The 18859-nt window shown below is 43.4% G+C and overlaps 2 protein-coding genes across 4 annotated transcripts in view; one reads left to right on the plus strand and one right to left on the minus strand.

The window, feature by feature from the left end:
* Positions 1–14313: 14313 nt before the first annotated feature.
* Positions 14314–16994, minus strand: LOC138745737 (uncharacterized). Its single transcript, XM_069903010.1, has 2 exons — positions 15059–16994; positions 14314–14725 (listed from the first exon to the last, which is right to left on the minus strand). The coding sequence occupies exons 1-2, from the start codon at positions 15647–15649 to the stop codon at positions 14645–14647; spliced, it is 672 nt and encodes a 223-aa protein (XP_069759111.1). The 5' UTR covers positions 15650–16994; the 3' UTR covers positions 14314–14644.
* The window catches only part of LOC138745736 (uncharacterized), a 34354-nt gene continuing 32032 nt past the window's right edge, over positions 16538–18859 (plus strand). For 2 of the 3 annotated variants that reach the window (XR_011346461.1, XR_011346463.1), the window contains exon 1: positions 16538–17653. The gene's annotated coding sequence lies outside the window, so the exon portion shown is untranslated. The remainder of the gene's footprint in view (positions 17654–18859) is intronic. The other variant, XR_011346462.1, reaches the window with a different exon arrangement.

An 18859-nucleotide genomic window follows, 5' to 3' on the forward strand; every position in this document is an offset into this window, starting at 1 on the left:
TCTCTCACCATCAATGCTACCCCACTCCCTTTTCTTTCTTGCCGATCCCTCCTAAATATTGTATACCCCGGGATGTTAAGTTCCCAGGCTTTCCCACCTTGCAGCCATGTTTCTGTAATCCCAATCAAATCGTATTTGTTTGTCTCAATTTCCACAGCCAATTCATCTACCTTGTTCCGAATGCTTCTTGAATTAAGAAATAAAGCCTTCAAATTTACTTTTTTTACCTTCCCTGCTCTTTCTGATATTTTTACTTTCACTGTCCAACCTAACTTTTCCTATTTTATCTTTCCTGTCCTTTGCCCTATTATACAGGTTCCCATCCCCCTGCCAAATTAGTTTAAACCACATCCGATGGCTGTACCAAACCTAGCTGCCAATATATTGACCCCTTTTGGGTTTAGGTGTAGCCCATCCTTCTTGTAAAGGTCATGCCTTCCCCAAAAGAGATCCCAATGATCCAAGAAGCCAAAACCCTGTCTTTTACACCAGCCCCTCAGCCACACATTCATTTATCTTAACCTTCCATTTTTGTCCTCAGTTGCACTTGACACAGGTAGCAATCCAGAGATCACCACCCTGGCGGTCCTTTTTCTTAGGTTCCGTCCCAGCTTGCTGTAATCCTTTTTTAGTACCTCCTCCCTCTTTTTATCTATGTCATTGGTACCCAATGAGGCATGTACCAAGACATCAGGCTGCTAACCCTCTCCTTTCAGAATACTCTGGACCCGATTTGAGATGTCCCGTACCCTTGCACCAGGGAGGCAGCATGCCATGTGGGTATACCTATCTGGCTCACAGAATCTCTTGTCTGTACCTCTGACAATGGAGTCCCCAATGACCACTGCATTCCTCCTCACCTTTTATCACCTTGATCCTGAATGTTGAATGTGTATGTTCATGTAATTTCCCCGTCTCTGTCGGTTTCTCCCTCCTAATTAGAAGTGTAGAGGCTTGCCTAACATATCAACCCTGTTGTCCTGTTTCCATCCCCGAAATAAATGTGTGCTTTGTACCTCCGCTTTGGTCTGGTTCTTAATCTGTGGGACCCACACGAATCTGACAACAATGGAGGAGGGAAAGCAAAGTATGTCAAAATGTGTTATTGCCAATGAACAGAGGCAATAAAATATTAAATTTATGTTATACAGAATATAAGGTATTTTGAAGTCGCTACATGGAAGAAATTCTTCAAACAATTAAACACAAATACAGAGAGGCAAGTGGGACCTTCTTCTGTTTTCTCCTGCTTAGATCATTCTTAAGAGAAAGATAGGGACCAACATTGACTGCACCTAAAATTAGTGAAATGGAACAAAGAGTTGGATGGGAAATACACCCAAAGTTATCAATGAAATGTACGATGCTCTCCAGAGAGAAAATCCAAAACCAGGATAGCAGAGATCAGGAGAAAGATGGGAGTCGGGCTTGGATGTGACGATTTCAGAAAGAAGCTGTTCAGAGTGGTGTGAAGATTGAAATATACAAATTCAATAAGAAATAGGGTCAGGATTGTGTCAAGAGTGTTACAAATATGATTAATGCCAGATATAAAAATTAAAATCTCCACATCAATTCTGCTATACTACATATAAATTAAATGGACTTATCTCCAATTATTCCGAGAAATGTTTTCAATGTAATCAGGTGATTGAGACTTTTCTTTCCATTTGGTTTGGACCTGTGTAAAAGTGGAAGAATTTCAGTATATTATTAGGACAAATTATGAAGATTAAAATACAAAAGGATGTGAGAATATTTCTGCTTGGTCAGAGATATGAAGCAGATACAAAACTGAAGTTGAATAAATATCAAACACACTTTCTAAGTCCAGCCATAACAGCAGTGAAGAAATGTGCAGCATGAATGTGGAGAGCAGAGAGTTGTGTAACGAGAGATGGGACATTGAAATTAAAACTGTGTCACCATGTAACCATATAACCATTTACAGAGTGGAAACAGGCCATGTCGGCCTTTTGAGACCACTAGATCAATCCTCCCGATTTCCGCCAATATCCCTCCAACCCCCTCACCTCCATGCACACAACCAACCTTCTCGTAAATGACAGGAGGGACCCTGCCGCAACTAGCTCATTTGGAAGATCATTCCATTCTGCCTCCACTCTCTGAGTGAAGAAGCATCCTCTAAAATTTCTCCAGAAGTTTTTCCTCCTTACCATTAACTCATGGCCTCTTGTTCCAACCTTCCCTTCCCTCACGGGAAAGTGTCTGTCCCTGTCTCGTCTATCTATTCCTTTCATAATTTTAAATACCTGTATTGTCCTCTCTCATTCGTCTATGTCCCAATGAATAAAGTCCCAGTCTCCTTAATCTCTCCCTGTAATCTAGATGCTGTAAGCCAGGCAACATTCTTATAAATCTTCTCTGCACCTTCTCCACCTTATCTATATTCTTCCTATAATTTGGAGACCAGAACGGAACACAATGCTTTAAAAAGCTGCACTCTAGCCTATGCTATGATTTATGAAGGCCAGCATGTCATATGCCTTCTTAACTACCCTGTCTACCTGGGAACCCACCTTCAGTGAACTCTGTACCATAACCCCAAGATCCCTCTGTTCCTCTTCATTCCTCGATCCCCTCCCCTTAACTGCATATGTTCTATTTATATTATTTTTTCCAGAATGCAGCACCTCACACTTGTCAACATTAAATTCCATCTGCCATCTTTTCCAAACAAACCAAATCCTTTATTCCAAGAAAATCTACCTCACTATCCACCACTCCCCCTATTTTCATATCGTCTGCATATTTGCTTACCCAGTTAACCACACCGTCCTCTAAATCATTAATATTAATGATAAACAACAAGGGACCCAGCATCGATCCCTGAGGCACTCCACTTGTCACAGGCTTCCAACATGACATACAGTTGTCCACCATGACTCTCTGCTGTCTATCTCCCAGCCACTTCTGAACCCATCTCACTATCTATTAATCCCTAATGACTGAACCTTCCTAAATAACCTTACAAGCAGAACCTTATCAAAAGCCTGACTAAAATTCAATAGATCTCATCACCCACCCGACCTTCATCCACTTTTCTTGTCACCTCTTCAAAAAAATCAACAAGATTCGTCAAACATGACTTTCCCTTCACTAACCATGCTGGGTGCCCTTATCTATCTCTGCCTATCCAGATATTTGTACATACTATCTCGAAGTAAACCATCCATAATCTTCCCCACTCGGAAGTCAAAATACTGGCTGATAATTACTTGGCCTACACCTATTGCCTTTTTTGAACAACAGAACTACATTTGCAACCATCCAATCCCACGGCACCACACCCTCCTCCAGTGATCTTTGATAAATCACTGTCAGTGTCCCCGCTATTTGTTCCCTGACCTCCCTTAAAGTCCTGCGAAAAATCAAATCAGGACCAGGAGACTTATTCACTTTAATTGACACAAGAAGCTCCAAACCTCTCACTTTACTAATCCTTATCTTTTCCATAACTAAGCCCTTTGCCTCTCTCATTTCATATAGCCCAATGTCCCTTTCCCTCGTGAATACAGATGAGAACAAATTGTTCAATATTTCTCCATCTCATACGATTCCTGACATAGTTCACTGGTCCCATCATCCAGTCGACCTATTCTATGTTTAACCTTCCTTTAACTGTTCATATATCTGAAAAAACCCTGAGGATTCACCTTTGCCTTATTAGCTATGGACACCTCATCCCTTCTTTTTGTCTTTCTAATTTCCCTCTTCAGGTTCTTAAGAGTATGTCAAAATGATCACTGGATCCGAAGTTCTCCGTTACGCTCACCTCCGTCACCTGCCCCATTGCATTCCTTTTCTTTCTTTTTCAATCTTTTTATTATTATTATAATTTATAAACACATACAGTTCAAAGAGATATAAAAAATACATGGTAAGTAATGAATTAATACAGAAATATTAAACAATAATATTACAGAATAAAAATATATCATTAAAAAAAAAATTTAGATCAGTTTAGGGTGTGAACTATCTCTAAAAAAAAGATATAATTAATAACAATATAGGAAAAAAGAGAAAAAAAACCCAAAAAAGAAGAAAAAACAAATCTGAATTAAAAAAACTTAAAAAAAAACTTAAAAAAAAAACCTACAGATATAGCTAAACCACGCCAATCACTCCGATCTCATCTTACAGCCTAATTATCATACATAATCATAGAAAGAAAACAGAGCCAGATCAACTCACCACAAATGAAAATATTGAATAAATGGTCGCCAGGTTAACTCAAACTTAGAAGGGGATTCATAGACAGAGTTTCTAATTTTCTCTAAATTTAAACATAGTATAGTTTGGGTAAACCATTGGAAAACAGTGGGAGGATTAACCTCTTTCCAATTCAATAGTATAGATCTTCTAGCCATTAGTGTAAGAAAAGCAATCATACGATCCGCAGGAAGAGATAAATAAGTCAAATCTATCATAGGTAATCCAAAAATTGCAGTAATGGGATGTGGTTGTAAATCAATATTCAAAACAGTAGATATAATGGAAAAAAATTCCTTCCAATAATTCTGTAAAGAGGGACAGGACCAAAACATATGTGTAAGGGAAGCTATTTCCAATTGACATTTATCACATATAGGATCGATATGAGAATAAAAGCGATGGAGTTTATCTTTAGACATATGAGCTCTATGAACAACTTTAAACTGTATTAGTGAATGTTTTGCACATAGAGAAGAAGAGTTTACCAGTCGCAGAATTTTATTCCAATTTTCATTGGAAATATGAAGATTGAGTTCTCTTTCCCAATCATTTTTAAACTTTTCAAAAGTCCCAGAATTTATTTTTGTAATTATATTATATAATTTAGATATCACACCTTTTGGAGGGAATTTTGAATATAGTATATCCTCTAAAACAGTCGTAGTCTCCCGATTGGGAAAAGAGGGTAAAGTCGAAACTAAGAAACTCCTAATCTGCAAATATCGAAAGAAATGAGATCGAGGTAAATCATATTTCATGGATAATTGTTCAAATGACATGAAAGAGTTATCCAAGAATAAATCCGAAAAGCATGTTATACCTTTAACTTTCCAGAGTAAATAAGCTTGATCAATTAGAGAGGGATGAAAAAGGAAATTTAGTACAATAGGAGTTTCCAAGATAAAATGACTTAGGCCAAAAAATCTCCGGAATTGAAACCATATACGTAGTGTATGTTTAGCCATTGGATTATCAATTTGTTTATATAATTTAGTAAGAGTAAAAGGGAGAGCAGCTCCCAAAATAGAGCTAATTGAAAAATTTTGTATCGGTTTAATTTCTAAATTTACCCAATGGGGATTTAGAGATAATTCTGAATAATTCAACCAATACCTTAAGTAACTAATATTAATTGCCCAGTAATAAATTCTAAAGTTGGGTAATGCCAACCCTCCCTCTAGTTTAGATTTCTGTAAATATTTTTTCCCCAATCTAGGATTCTTGTTTTGCCAGATATATGAGGACAATTTAGAATCGACCTTATCAAAAAAAGATTTAGGAACAAAAATAGGTATAGCTTGGAATATATATAAAAATTTAGGTAAAATCATCATCTTAATAGCATTAATTCGGCCTATCATGGATAGGGATAATGGTGACCAATTGGTAAGTAAACTGCCGATCAGGTCCAATAGAGGGAAAAAATTAGTCCTAAACAAATCTTTATGTTTTTTAATAATCTTAATCCCTAAATATATAAAATGGTCTCTAGCTATTTTAAAAGGCAAACTATCATAAATAGGAACCCATCCATTAAAAGGGAATAATTCGCTTTTATTTAAGTTCAGTTTATATCCCGAAAAATTACTAAATTTGGCTAATAAAGATAAAACTGCAGGAATAGAATTTTCAGGATTGGAAATATATAACAATAAATCATCTTCATATAGTGATACTTTATGAATATCCCTGCAACGAATAATAACAGTCATATTGGGTGCTTCTCTGATAGCAATTGCCAAAGGTTCTAAAGCTAAGTTAAATAATAAAGGGCTAAGGGGGCACCCTTGCCTGGTGCCCCGAAATAATCGAAAATATGGTGATCTTTGGGTATTAGTAAAAACCGAGGCAACTGGGGAATTATAAAGAAGTTTAATCCAAGATATAAATATCGGACTAAAATTAAATTTTTCAAGAACTGTAAATAAATAAGGCCATTCTACTCTATCGAAAGCCTTCTCAGCATCTAGTGAAATAACACATTCTGAAGACTTATGTGTAGGAGTGTAAATAATATTCATCAATCTTCTAATATTAAAGGAAGAATAATGATTTTTAATGAATCCAGTCTGGTCTTCAGAGATAATATATGGTAATATCTTCTCTAGCCTTGTCGCTAAAATTTTAGAGAAGATCTTAGAATCAACATTAAACAAAGAAATAGGTTTATAAGAAGAACATTCGGTCGGGTCTTTATTTTTTTTCAAGATTAGAGAAATCGTAGCTCTGTAAAATGATTGTGGTAGTTTACCCAATGTGATAGATTCATCAAACATCTTAATCAGCCAGGGAGAGAGAGTAGAAGAAAAAGCTTTATAAAATTCGACAGAATATCCATCAGGACCTGGTGCTTTCCCCGAATTCAGTGAGAAAATAGTATTATTGATCTCTGAATCTGTAATGGGTTTACTTAATTCTAAGTTATCTTGAGGTAATACTTTTGGGAGTTTCAAATGTTCTAAAAAAATTAAACATATTACAAAGGTCTTGAGGGGATTCTGTACTAAATAAGGATGTATAAAAATTTTGGAAAGATTGATTTATCTCTTCCTGGTTAACAGTCAGTTCTCCATTCTGTTTGCGAATCTCCACAATTTGGCGTCTAGCTGAAATATTCTTCAGATGATTAGCCAACATTTTACCCGATTTCTCACTATGCACATAAAAATCAGATTTAGATCTTATCTTAATATTAGGAGCTGCCGTCTGAAGACATGGGGGTAGGTTTAGTATTATCTCTTCTTTTTTCTCTGATCACTCTCTGGTCAGATGGGGGGCTTTGTGGGTGGGGGGTGGGTTTTGTTTTTCTTTCAGGGGTTTTTATGTTTCATTTTCTTTCGTTTTTTCTTGATTTTTCTTTAAGAACTACAGATATGGCTGACATGTCGTCATTTCCGGTCCTTCCTTATATCTTAATCCTTCTTCCTGCTTTGGTTAACCCTTTATATACTGGAGGGTTGACCTAAGTAATGGATCAAAACATTAAATTTGTCTCTTGGAATGCTAATGGTCTAAACAACATGTTTAAAAGGAGGAAGGTCTTTAAAGTATTCCAGAGACTGAAAGCACAGATTATTTTTTTACAGGAGACTCATGTGAGGAAGGAGGATAATCTGCGTTTTTTTAAATGTTGGAAAGGCCCACAATTTCATGCCAACTCATGCTCTAAGACTCGAGGTGTATCTATTTTTATTGATCCCTCTATTACATTTGTTCAACATGACATCACTGTAGACCCTAACGGCAGATTCTTATTGGTTACTGGGTTATTATTCAATATTAAGGTTGTCATGGTTAATGTTTATGCCCCGAATGTAGATGACCCTGAGTTTTTTAGATCTTTGTTTACTATTTTACCCAATCTAAATGAATATCATTTAATAATGGGTGGGGATTCTAACTGTTGTCTGAATCCCCTGCTAGATAGGTCGAAACCTTCACAGCTCCTACCGAATAAATCGGCTACATATATTAACTCTTTCCTTACTAACTCTGGAGCTGTTGATATTTGGAGATTTCTTCACCCGACAGATAAAGAGTTTTCCTTTTTTTCTCATGTATACCATTCATACTCGAGAATTGATCACTTTTTTATTGATTCACGTTTTATTCCACTTGTAACTGCTTGTAAGTATGACATTATAGCCATTTCGGATCACTCTCCATTACAACTCTCTCTTAAATTCAAAGACTCTGTTTTGTACTATTAAGCACTGGCGTTTTGATGTTACATTATTGCAAGATTTAGACTTTGTTAAATTTATGAAAGAACAAATTAACTTTTTCTTTTCAACAAATTACACTACGGAAATTTCTTATGGAATATTGTGGGATACATTCAAGGCTTATATTCGTGGTCAAATTATTTCTTACTCAGTAGCTTTGAAGAAATGCATCAAAAACAAGATTCATCTATTGGTTGAGAAGATTAAAGACATTGATAAGAAATATGTGACTGATCCTACTGAAGAACTTTACAAACAAAGAATTGAACTGCAGATGGAATATAATTTGTTACTTACATTTTCGATTGAAAACCAGTTAATTAGATCTAAATCTGCATTCCCAAACAACAGATCGAACACTGCTCCCACTCTAGTTGGCGTCTCAACATATTGCTGCAAAAAGCAATCCTGAACACAATGCATAAATACTAAGCCATCCTGCCCTTTTACTGACTGTGTTTCCCAATCGATGTTTGGAAAATTGAAATCCCCAACCAACACCACCCTATTTTACCTGCATACCTCACCTATTTGCACATTTGCTCTCCTAGTTCCCTTTCCCCATTTGGAGACCTATAATATACCCCATAATAGTAACTTCACCCATCTTATTTTTCACCTCTACCCACACTGCCTCTCTTGACGAGCCCTCCAGTCTATCTTGCCTCAGCACTGCTGTAATATCCTCCCTGACATGTAATGCCACACCTCCCCCTCTTAATCCACCAACTCTGTCACATCTGAAGCAGCAAAATCGTGGAACATTCAACTGCCAGTCACAACCTTCTTTCAACCATGTCTCGCTAATGGCCACACATCATAATGCCACATGTCAATCCACACCTTTAGCTCATCCAGCTTCCTTACTACGCTCCTGGCATTAAAATAAATACAACTCAGGGATCTCCAACATCTTACCTTCTGCATATCCTCCTCTCAACCATTCTCACAATTTTCACTGCAACATCTGTTTACTACTTCCTGCTTTTCCTCCCTCAAATTATTTAAACTTGTCTCTTTCCTTATCCTACTAACCCTCACCCTACCGTCCTGCCTAACTTGAAATCCTGTCCCCAACCATAGTAGTTTAAACCCCTCCTGACAGCCCTAGCAAATGCCCCCGCCAGGAGACTGGTCCCTCTGGGATTAAGATGTCACCCATCATTATGGTATAGGTCCCAGTTGTCCAAGAATTGAAACCCAGACTCTGACTCCACCCCTTGAGCCACATGTTTAACCTCCAGCTAATCCTAGGTGCTCGCTGGAAGTGCTAGCTGCCTGATGTTACTCTCGGAATAAATGAAACAGGAAGGACCACAGTGCTAGCCTGAAAGAAAGAAGTTATCATCTGGAGAACCCTGAGGGGTCAAGTTTTATCAGCGACACATTGAGCTGACTAATGGTGGAAATCCTGGAACAATGGCAGTTGTGAAAATCCTGGAACAACAAACCTCTCTCTGCAAACCCTACAGAACTTTCCTGAGTGGCAAAGCCTGGTGAACTTTATACATGTTCAATTCCATGCACAGTATCAGAATTGCCTACAACCAATGAACTTGGAAGAATGAGAAGTGAGATTGAACTGTAAACCAAATAACTTTTCTTAAATTTACACACACATCATACACGTGCACTTAGACTTAGAAGGGGATTAAGGTTAGTTAAGTTAATAGAGATAAGTTAAAGTTTGATTCTGTTTTCATGTTTAAAGATAATTAAAAACAACTTATCTTTATATAACTACTCGTCCTGGTGAATGTCTATTGCTGCTGGGTTTTGGGGTCCTTTGGGCTCATAACACCATAGTCTGGCGATGTACATGGACCTCCTTCCCACTCCATCCATTTTGGATCCCCACATGAAGAGGGAAACTGCTCTGGTAATAGCCAGGGCAGAGTTGTGTGGGATGGGCCACGCCTGCATCACACGCAGCAGTACCGAGAGCACCTTGCACCTGATGACCAGGTTCTTCCCCATTACTGAGAGGGAATGTCATTCCCACAGACCCAATTTCTGGTGGACTTTTACAATCGGCTCTGACCATTTTTTTGTTGCATGCCTCGGCCTCTCCAAGCCAGATCCCCGACACCTTCAGGTAGTCAGATCTGACTGTGAAGAGGACAGCGGACTGATTTACCAAGGTGCATTCCTCGCTTTTGATCCAGTTTACCCTGGAACATAGATTTGTATACTTCCTGGTCCAGCCACTTACAGACTTGTGTACAACTCAGCCGTTCTCCCAGAACTGGGGGGGTCTCTGTGCTGCTCCCTGTCTCCTGGAGCTGGGGGTCTCTGCACTGTCCCTATCTTGCAGATCTGGGGTCTCTACACAGCTCCCTGTCTCCTGATATTGTTGTTTTGTTCTCCACCAGTCCCACAACACAACCCTGACCCCTGGACGGAATGTAGAGGTACAGAGGGATCAGTGAAAATATGGGTAGTTTTGCCAGGGTGGGGTCCATCCAGGAGCCTGATAACAGCAGGGAACCCGTGGAAGTGGATGGAGGGCATTCGATGGTGCACCAGCAGGACACTGCTGAGGGCGCGGATTCCCTGGGGCTCTCGAAGGTAGAAGGCGCAGGTTATTCCAATAGTTTAGGTGAGGCAGGATCCAAATTAGAGCTGGCGCAGGTCATCAAGGGTTGAAATAACAGGTGCCTGGAACTGTCATGAGGATACTAAGGGCTGGTAGAGGTAAGTAAGGAGGGGGTAGTTGTGTTCCGACGAGGGATTGCTGAGTGAGAGGCCACATGGATGGGACTTTGAGACAAGGGGCCTCTGATTGTACAGGGATGGGGCCTGTAAATAGACCCGCAGACATCCAGTACACAGCATCTTTGACCCACTACCATCAGGAAGGAGATATGGAGGAACAAAATCAGGCTGCCAGACAGGGAAATAACTTCTTCCCACAGGCCGTGAGATTGACAATGTAATGTGAGTTGAATGGGTCCGTGGAATGAAAAGGTTGACAGGGATATGGACTGTTTGCAAGCAGCTTGGCCATCAGAAAAGACGGGCTGAAAGGACTGTTTCGGACTTGTCTATCTGGACCAGTCTTTTGAGTTGAATCCTTAAATAATTCATGACAGGCTGGACTATCATTTTAGATGGAGATTTTAGATTGACACATGCAGCCCAAGAACAGGCCCTTTCAGCCTATGAGCCACAACCACTCAATTACACCAATGACCTACAACCCCCTGTACGTTTTAAATGGTGGAAGGACCAGGACCAGCAGACACGGGAATAACGTACAATTCCCCACAGACAGTGTCAAATTCAAACCCGGCTCAATGGCCCCTTAACAGCGTTGTTCAAACCGCGACGCTAACCTTGCTACTCTCAATGATTCCCAGGGTTCTTCCTCCTACTTTCCATGGGCTGCGATTGCTTCCAATTCCAGTGCCCTTGTTTCCCTGAGACTCTAACCCCTGCCCAGTGACTCTGTCCCTAATGCCTCTCCCTGGACAGATGATCACCAGTCTCTCCTGGCTCTCACCCAATCTTTCTTACCCAATTCCACCACCTACAACCCCCTCGTCATGGCCCACCCACTCGCCCACAGGGTCAAGGGTAACAAGGTGGGGGGAAGGTCCAGCCTGTAGTCACAAAGCTTGTCGAAGAACAGGTGAGAGCAGGAGTCCTGGGGAAAGAGGTGAAGGGCAGTGTGTACTGTAGTATCCACCTTCACAGGGTCACAGCCTCCAGGGTGGGGGGAGAGAGAGAACTGGCTCAGATGGGACAGATGTCCCGGTGCCAAGGGTCAGCGAATTCCCCAGCTCAGTGAAGGTCTGGGACACTGCCACCGGCAAGGAGACTGGACCACTGTCCTCCCCACATCTCCACCATCTGGGGGTCCCAGGAGCAGCTCAGGTTCCAAGGCCTGTCAGTGGGGGAAGGGGGGAGGTTCGGGAACTGGGGTGGGGCAGTTCTGAATGGTGATCGAGATGATCGGTCCAGTGGGAGGACAGACATGACAGACATGAGGGCTGGGGCTTCAGGACAGATCCCGTGGGGAGGAAGGAGCTTTGGGGACCTGACGGTGGGGGACAATGGCTTTAGAAATGGACCTGGTGGGGGTCAGGGGCTTTGGGGAGAGACCAGTGGGTTTGTGGGAGGACCTGTCAGGCAAAAGAATTAGTGACAGACCACGTTGGGAATGGCATTGGGGATGGACTCAGCAGGAGATGGGATTTTGATGGACCCGGCGGGGATGCGTTTGGGAATGGATCTGGTGGGGGATGGTATTGGGATGTATCAGGTGGGGGATGGTATTAGGGTTGGACCTGGTGGGGGACAAGATTGGGGATGGACCCAGCGGGGGGTGGGATTGGGGATGGACTCGGAGGGAGACAGGATTTTGGATAGACCCGGCGTGCACAGAATTGGGGATGGACCCGGTGGGGGACGGTATTGGGGACAGATCCAGCGGGGGACGGTTTTGGGGTTGGACCCAGCAGGGGACGGGATTGTGGATGGACCTGGCAGGGGATGATATTGAGGATGGACCTGGCGGGGTCAGTTTTGGAGATAGACATGCTGGGGGATGGACCCGGTAGGGGACTGCCCATTGATTCCGTCTTCAATGCCTCACACCAGCCGGATGATCACCGCTCTCTTTCCCAGGTCTAACCCAAAGTTTCTTACTCCAATTCCACCACCTACAAACCCTTGTCATGTCCCACCCACTCACCCACAGGGCCAAGGGTAACTAGGAGGGGGAAGCTCCTGGCTGTGGGCACACAGCTCGTTGAAGGACAAGTGGGAGCAGGAGTCCTGGGGAAGAGGTAAAGGGCAGTGTGTACTGTAGCAGCTAGCTGAACTGGGCCACATTCTCTAGGGTGGTGGGGTGAGAGAGAGAGAGAGAGGACTGGCTCAGATGGGATAGATATCTGTGTGCCAAGGGTCAGGGGATTCCCCAGCTTTGTGAAGGTATGGGGCATTGCCAACGGGAAGGAGATGGACCACTGCCCTCCCCACATCTCCACTGTCTAGGGGTCCCAGGATCAGCTCAGATACCAAGGCCTGTGGGTGGGGGAAGGGGAAGGTTAAAGAACTTTGGTGGGGTAGTTGTGATGGGTAATCGATTGGAGAGGGTCCCAGTGAGGGAACTGGTCTGGTGGGAGGACAGACCTGATGTTGGGCCTTTGGATACAGGTGAATTGGCATGGGGGACGGGGACAGGGACTTTTGGCTGGGCATGTTGTGGGACAGGGGCTTGTTGAAAGCCCTGGTGGAAGACAGGAGCTCTGGAGACGGTCCAAGCAATGGGTGGAGCATTGGGGATGAGCCCAGTGGGGAATTTTGCGGATGATCTCAGCAGGGGGAGGGGTTTGGGACAGGCCTGGTGGGAGATGAGGGCTTTGGAGAAGGGCCGGGTGAGTGACAGGGGACAGTATTGGGGAAGGACCCAGAGGACAAAACCACCCCGGAGCTTTGGTTTACCTCTGGTCACTCACCTTGGCCCACGGACGTGCTTTGATCTGCGGGAACCTGAATTCGGTGCAGTTTGGGTTCATCTCCCGGATCTGCTCCCTGGTTGAGGTCCCCAACACCTGTTGGGACAGAAACCACCTTCCCTACTGGCTCGAGGTGGGGGGAGCAAGAGGGAGACAAGGGGAGGGAATGCAGTGTATGCCTACCAGGTCAGGGACATGGGACAAGCCCTAGAACTGGGATAGTGGTGAAGGCTGAAACCTTAGGGGCATTTAAGAGGCTCCGAGTCACGTGGATGAAAGAAAAATGGAGGGTTATGAGGGAGGAAGGGGTTAGTTATTTTTATTTTGGTAGGAATACATCGGTCGGCACAACATCGAGGGTCGAAGTGCTTGTAGTGTGCTCTCGTGTTCTATGTTAAACGTGTCCTGTCAGTCTTTCAGCAAGCGGATATGTCGGGGAGGGACCGCTGCCGACTGGCACATTCCAGGCTGCAGGAGTCATGCTGAGGGATGCACGGAGGCTTGGCGTAGCCAACACGAAGGCACTATGGGGATGGATCATAATCCTTCCATAACTGTGCACTGAGAGGCTGAGACCAAGGGGAACTCCTCCAACAGCAGAGGGGGGCAGTAACCACAGGGTATCAATGTGGTGGCAATGAAGGTAAACAGAGACGTATGCAGCAATGTGCAGTGAAGGGAATATCTGGATACAACAGGAGGAGGAGAAAAGACTTGGAATGGTCTTCCTCTTTGAAAATATTTGTAAATAAAGTCAAGTTTGCGGGGTTGGGGGGAGGGGAAGAGAAAAGCCCTACTCAGTCAACTTTGCTTCATGAGATATATTCACCGATCCAGAAAATCTATTCTGCACCCACTCCAAAGTACAAGGTCAAATTTATTACCCTTGGATAGCACAAGTATGACCTTATAAAACAGAGTTCTTGGGGTAAACACACGCAAACACACAACCAAGCCCTCACACCAACAGACAAATGATACATGTGCAGCACGTCCAAAAAAATTACTCGATATTGATGAATAAATAGCAGAGTGGAGGAGTATTTGTACGAGCAGCTCATCAATCATTCCACGTTCTCCCTGCCTGGAGGGAGAAGCTGTTCCTGGGCCTCGAGGTACCGGCTCTGAAATTCCTGGATCTCTTTCCCGACGGGAATAGCTGGATGATGCTGTTGGCCAGGTGAAGGGGCCCTCGATGATTTTGTCAATGATCATAGTGGATCACATTGATATTTGGGGTGGTGGGGGGCAGGAGGGTGTCCCCAGTGTTGCTCTAGGCCACTTTAGGTCCTGTGGATTGACCTGATATTTTGAAAAAAAATATTTATAAATAACATCCTCAAAGAATTCACACAATTAATAATAACACAAATCAAATATAAATACACGTGTCATAGTTAAAAGAAAGAACAAAGAAATCCCCCCCCTCCCATAAACCATCCCATCTCCCGTCCATCCCCTTGCTAAAAGAAAAAGAAGAAAAATGAGGACAAGGGACCCCAACAGGAGAACCGGTTACTTTAACATTCCTTTTCAAAAACTGAGGCCTTAAGGAGAAAGGGAATGTTAGAACCACCCTTTGTAAATATGGGGTCCATTTTCTTCCACAATATATGGTTGTAGCGGCTTGCTCACCAGGACGAAAGCCAGTACACAAGATGGCTGACGAACGTGGTGACTGCACAGATCCTGCGGGAACCAATCATCTTCGTCCCAGGTGACATCCCGCATGGTGGGAAGCAATGAGCAATGGTGAGAACACCCACCAATCCGAGGCTGGCTCTGCCGTCTCGAAAGACCTGTCATCAGTAGCGGGAGAGTATATAAGCAGAGCTGCCAGTTTAACAAACCAGTCTTCGACTTCGACTTCATTGGTGTGTATCGTTCATTCCACACGTCACGGTGAGTGTGCAGGATATTGGTGCGAAGGAAGAGACTTTCACCATTGACTAACTCAAACCAGCACATCTGGACATTAGCAAACCGGACTCCACTCAGCCCCCACGACCCAGATATAGGTGACCGAAAGCAGCGAATAGCGCTCCAATCACTGCTTCTAGGGAGGTGGGGGATCATGCTAACTGGGATGCCATCCTGTACACAAGATGGCCGGTGAATGTGGCAACTGCACAGAGTCCACGGGGACCAACAACTTTCATCCCAGGGGACAATGCGCACGGCAGGAATTAAGAAGGAAGGGAACACCGACCAATTGGAGGCCGGCATGGATGTGACATCACTCCTGTCGACAGCAGCGGGGAGAGAATAGAAGCAGAGCAACCAGTGTAATAAAGGAGTCTTTGACTTTGATTTCTTGGGTGTGTGTCATCCTTTCCACCCATCACAGTAGCGCGCACGCTCCAATTTCACATCGAATGGTCTTGCTCATCTTACATCAGGAGTCATGTGTACAGTTTCCTTACCTGAAGCGTGATAAGTGCACAAAGATCGTCAGACTTGTTTCTGGGGTGTTTTAAGTGGGTGATAGGAGGAAAGTTTGAATATGGATCTCTTGGTCGTTGGTAAAAAAGGAGATGACCTGACAACATTATGAGAGGACACAGCAGCACGGATCGAGAGAGGATAATGCAAAGGAGCCGAACACCAAGTGTCACAATTTCCCAATAACCGATCGGCTGCTTGGACTTTAAGAAATGTCTCCAATGAAAATGTAATATCCTTGGAATTCTCTACCCTGTTGAAGGTTCATTTGAAATTGGGATCCATGGACATGTGATGAGTTTATTGCCATGCACATTCATAGAGGGATCATATGCATTGAAAAAAGTAGCTGACATTGAATTGGAAGCGGTAATAAATATGAAGGAAAGATTGAGAATAAATAGTCTCCCTTGCAGTTGGGGTACAATGTATTGCTTGAGATCAGAGGAATCCTGGAGCCAGGACAAAGTGATCCTGTGTTTCCCAAGGATTTGATTGTTGTTGGAGTAGTAAAAAGTGGAAGGGCCGAAGGGTCTTCTGCTCCTTCGACTGCTTGATTTCTGTCTTCTGATGCTGATTGGGTGCGCCTGTGTATTCGCTCGCTCGCTGATTGGTTGCTTCAGTTGCGCGAGCCAATGGGTTGATTCGGTGAGGCCGCTATTGGATTGGACGCTGAAGTCGGGTTGGATTGATGGGCGGGTTCGCGCCCTGATTGGCTCTTGCTGTAAGGAGGCGGGACATTTGCGGCGGCGTCGTCTGCTCGGCTCTGTCGCGTAGCCGCTGGTCCAACGGGACGAAGTTGGCGGCGGCGCCGGGACCTTCCTCAGCCGCGCGGTTCAGGGAAAGCGGGCGAACCGCAGCCCGCCGGGCCCAATCCGGGATCGACCGGCACCGGCGCGGTGTTTGGGTGGAGCCGAGGCGTCGGTGCGAGGCCTAATGGCGTCGACAGGGCGAGGCCGGAGGACGCTGAGTAACTGGCAGCGGGAAGGGGACGGGGGAGGGGCAAAGAGGAGACTTGCAAATCTGTTTTCCGCATGCGCGGTGGGTTCGCGACGGATTTCGGTTCGCGCATGTGCGGCTGATACGCATGTCCAAACTGAGGGCCACGAACCGAATCCTTTTTGCAAGCGCAAACTGACGACTCGCGCATGCGCACAGAAATTAAGATGGCTGCCCCCAGCCGATGGAGCCCAAGACGCTGAGTCACAAAGTCAATCCGCACATTTTGGGTTTTACGTGTCCTGTGTCTGTTCTCGTTTGTCAAATCATTTGATTTTAATAATAGGCACTAAGACTTCAGGGCTCCTCGCACGGGGGAAAAACTCCGACTTGCGTCCATTGTGGGATCTGACTCCATTACGTTCGCAAGTCGGGAAGGACCTGTCTTGGTCATTGGGTCGCTTAGGAAGGGAGGGAAAACCAATCCATTTTTCTTTGCTTCCCAATGCTCATAGAATGTGTCTGATTCCATCCGTTGTTCCTGTTGTTGTATCACATTCCTCATAAAGTTAGATGTTATTTTTTAAAGTTGACGTACCATGTGTTTAAAATGCAATGTTTCTCAGTTACTTGTCCGAATGCCTTGAAAAATATAGGGACTTTGGTGTTAACAATACAGAGTAAAGATTTCACCAATCCTTTTGAATTTATGATCTCTGGGATTTCTGGTTATATTTTCTATTTAGGTTGGTGTATCTTGCAGACCTGTTTGGTTGCAGCAAGTAAGAAGGTATCGTCTTGTAGCGTACGCTGCTGCAGTGCTACCAAATAAAGAGATGTCCACCCAAGGTGAGTGTAAAATAAAGACGGGCTTTACTGTTTTAAATTCCCCATGTGTGCTCGCTGGCCCACCCACTTCTGGTGACATATGTCCCGACTTCAAGCAGTGACATCATTGCGTAGTGGCATCACTCTCTGGCAGGCTGGCCGCTACGCAGAAGTGTAGGTCTCCTCAGCTCATATGTGCTGCTTGGTGCGGGCTCCTTCTCAGCAGTGAAGGGGAGTCCATCCCATCTTGGACTGTCCAAGTGTTCCTGTGATTTGGCCTTTTTTGCTTGCCTGGTTGCTTGACGCGCTACAATCTCAGCGTTTATAAGGGGGAAATTCTTTCAATGTTTCATTCAACTTTATTACAGAATTCTTCCTTGATTATCTGTGTAACATTGAATGTTATGGGTTTTCATGAACTGGGATCATGATTTTACTCATAATTAGGTGAGCCAATGAATGGGACATTTTTTGCTCATGCCCCATGGGAAAATAAAAATGAAGTGACAAAATTAGGAAGGTTTGTTGACTCTTGTTTTTAAGCAGGATGTCAGGGTGATTTTCATCATGCTTGCTGAAATTAAAATGTGATTTGTCAGTTCTAAATGGCAGCTGCCACATTGGCTTTGAAAGGAGAGATGGGAACTGAGTCAGGTCCTTTGTGGTCCCAGTAATGCAATGGAGAAAGATGTCATGGGGCTGAATGTTGTTTAGGGAGGGAGAGGGTATTCATTTTTAGGAAACATATGTGGCCAGCCACCCATCAATATTTTCCTCGAATGGAAACTCCTGCTGGTCGAAGCCATTTCCTACTTTGAACAGGTCCAATGTCATTATCTAAGCACATATTGTTATGAGCCCAAAGGATCCCAAAACCCAGAAGCAATAGACATGCATCAAGACAAGTGGTTTTTAAAACAAGTTATTTTTAATCAACTTTAAACATGAAAATAGAATGAAACTTTAACTTAACTCTATACTTATCTAATCCAAATTAACCCTCTTCTAATTCTTAGTGAACAGGTTTGTAATGTGTATAAATTTAAGAAAACTTCTTTGGTTCACAGTTCAATCTCACTTCTCCTTCTTCCAAGTTCTCTGGATGCAGGCAATTCTTCTGTTGTGCACAGAATTGAACGTGTATAAATTTCACCAGGTTTTGGTCCTCGAAAGGTAAATGTTTACCACTTAGGATGGTTCTTGTAGGGTTTTTAGAGAGAGATTTGT

The sequence above is a fragment of the Narcine bancroftii genome, chromosome 11 (genome assembly GCF_036971445.1).
Source record: "Narcine bancroftii isolate sNarBan1 chromosome 11, sNarBan1.hap1, whole genome shotgun sequence".
Lineage (NCBI taxonomy): Eukaryota > Metazoa > Chordata > Chondrichthyes > Torpediniformes > Narcinidae > Narcine > Narcine bancroftii.

What these genes read in the sequence shown, in the direction of transcription:
- LOC138745737 (XM_069903010.1), bottom strand. Translation starts at nt 15,649, where the DNA reads ATGCCGGCCTCCAATTGGTCGGTGTTCCCTTCCTTCTTAATTCCTGCC. An exon ending in GTGTACTGGCTTTCGTCCTG is followed by an intron (nt 14,726 to 15,058) that starts GTGAGCAAGCCG and finishes TCAAAATATCAG; the next exon opens with GTCAATCCACAGGACCTAAA.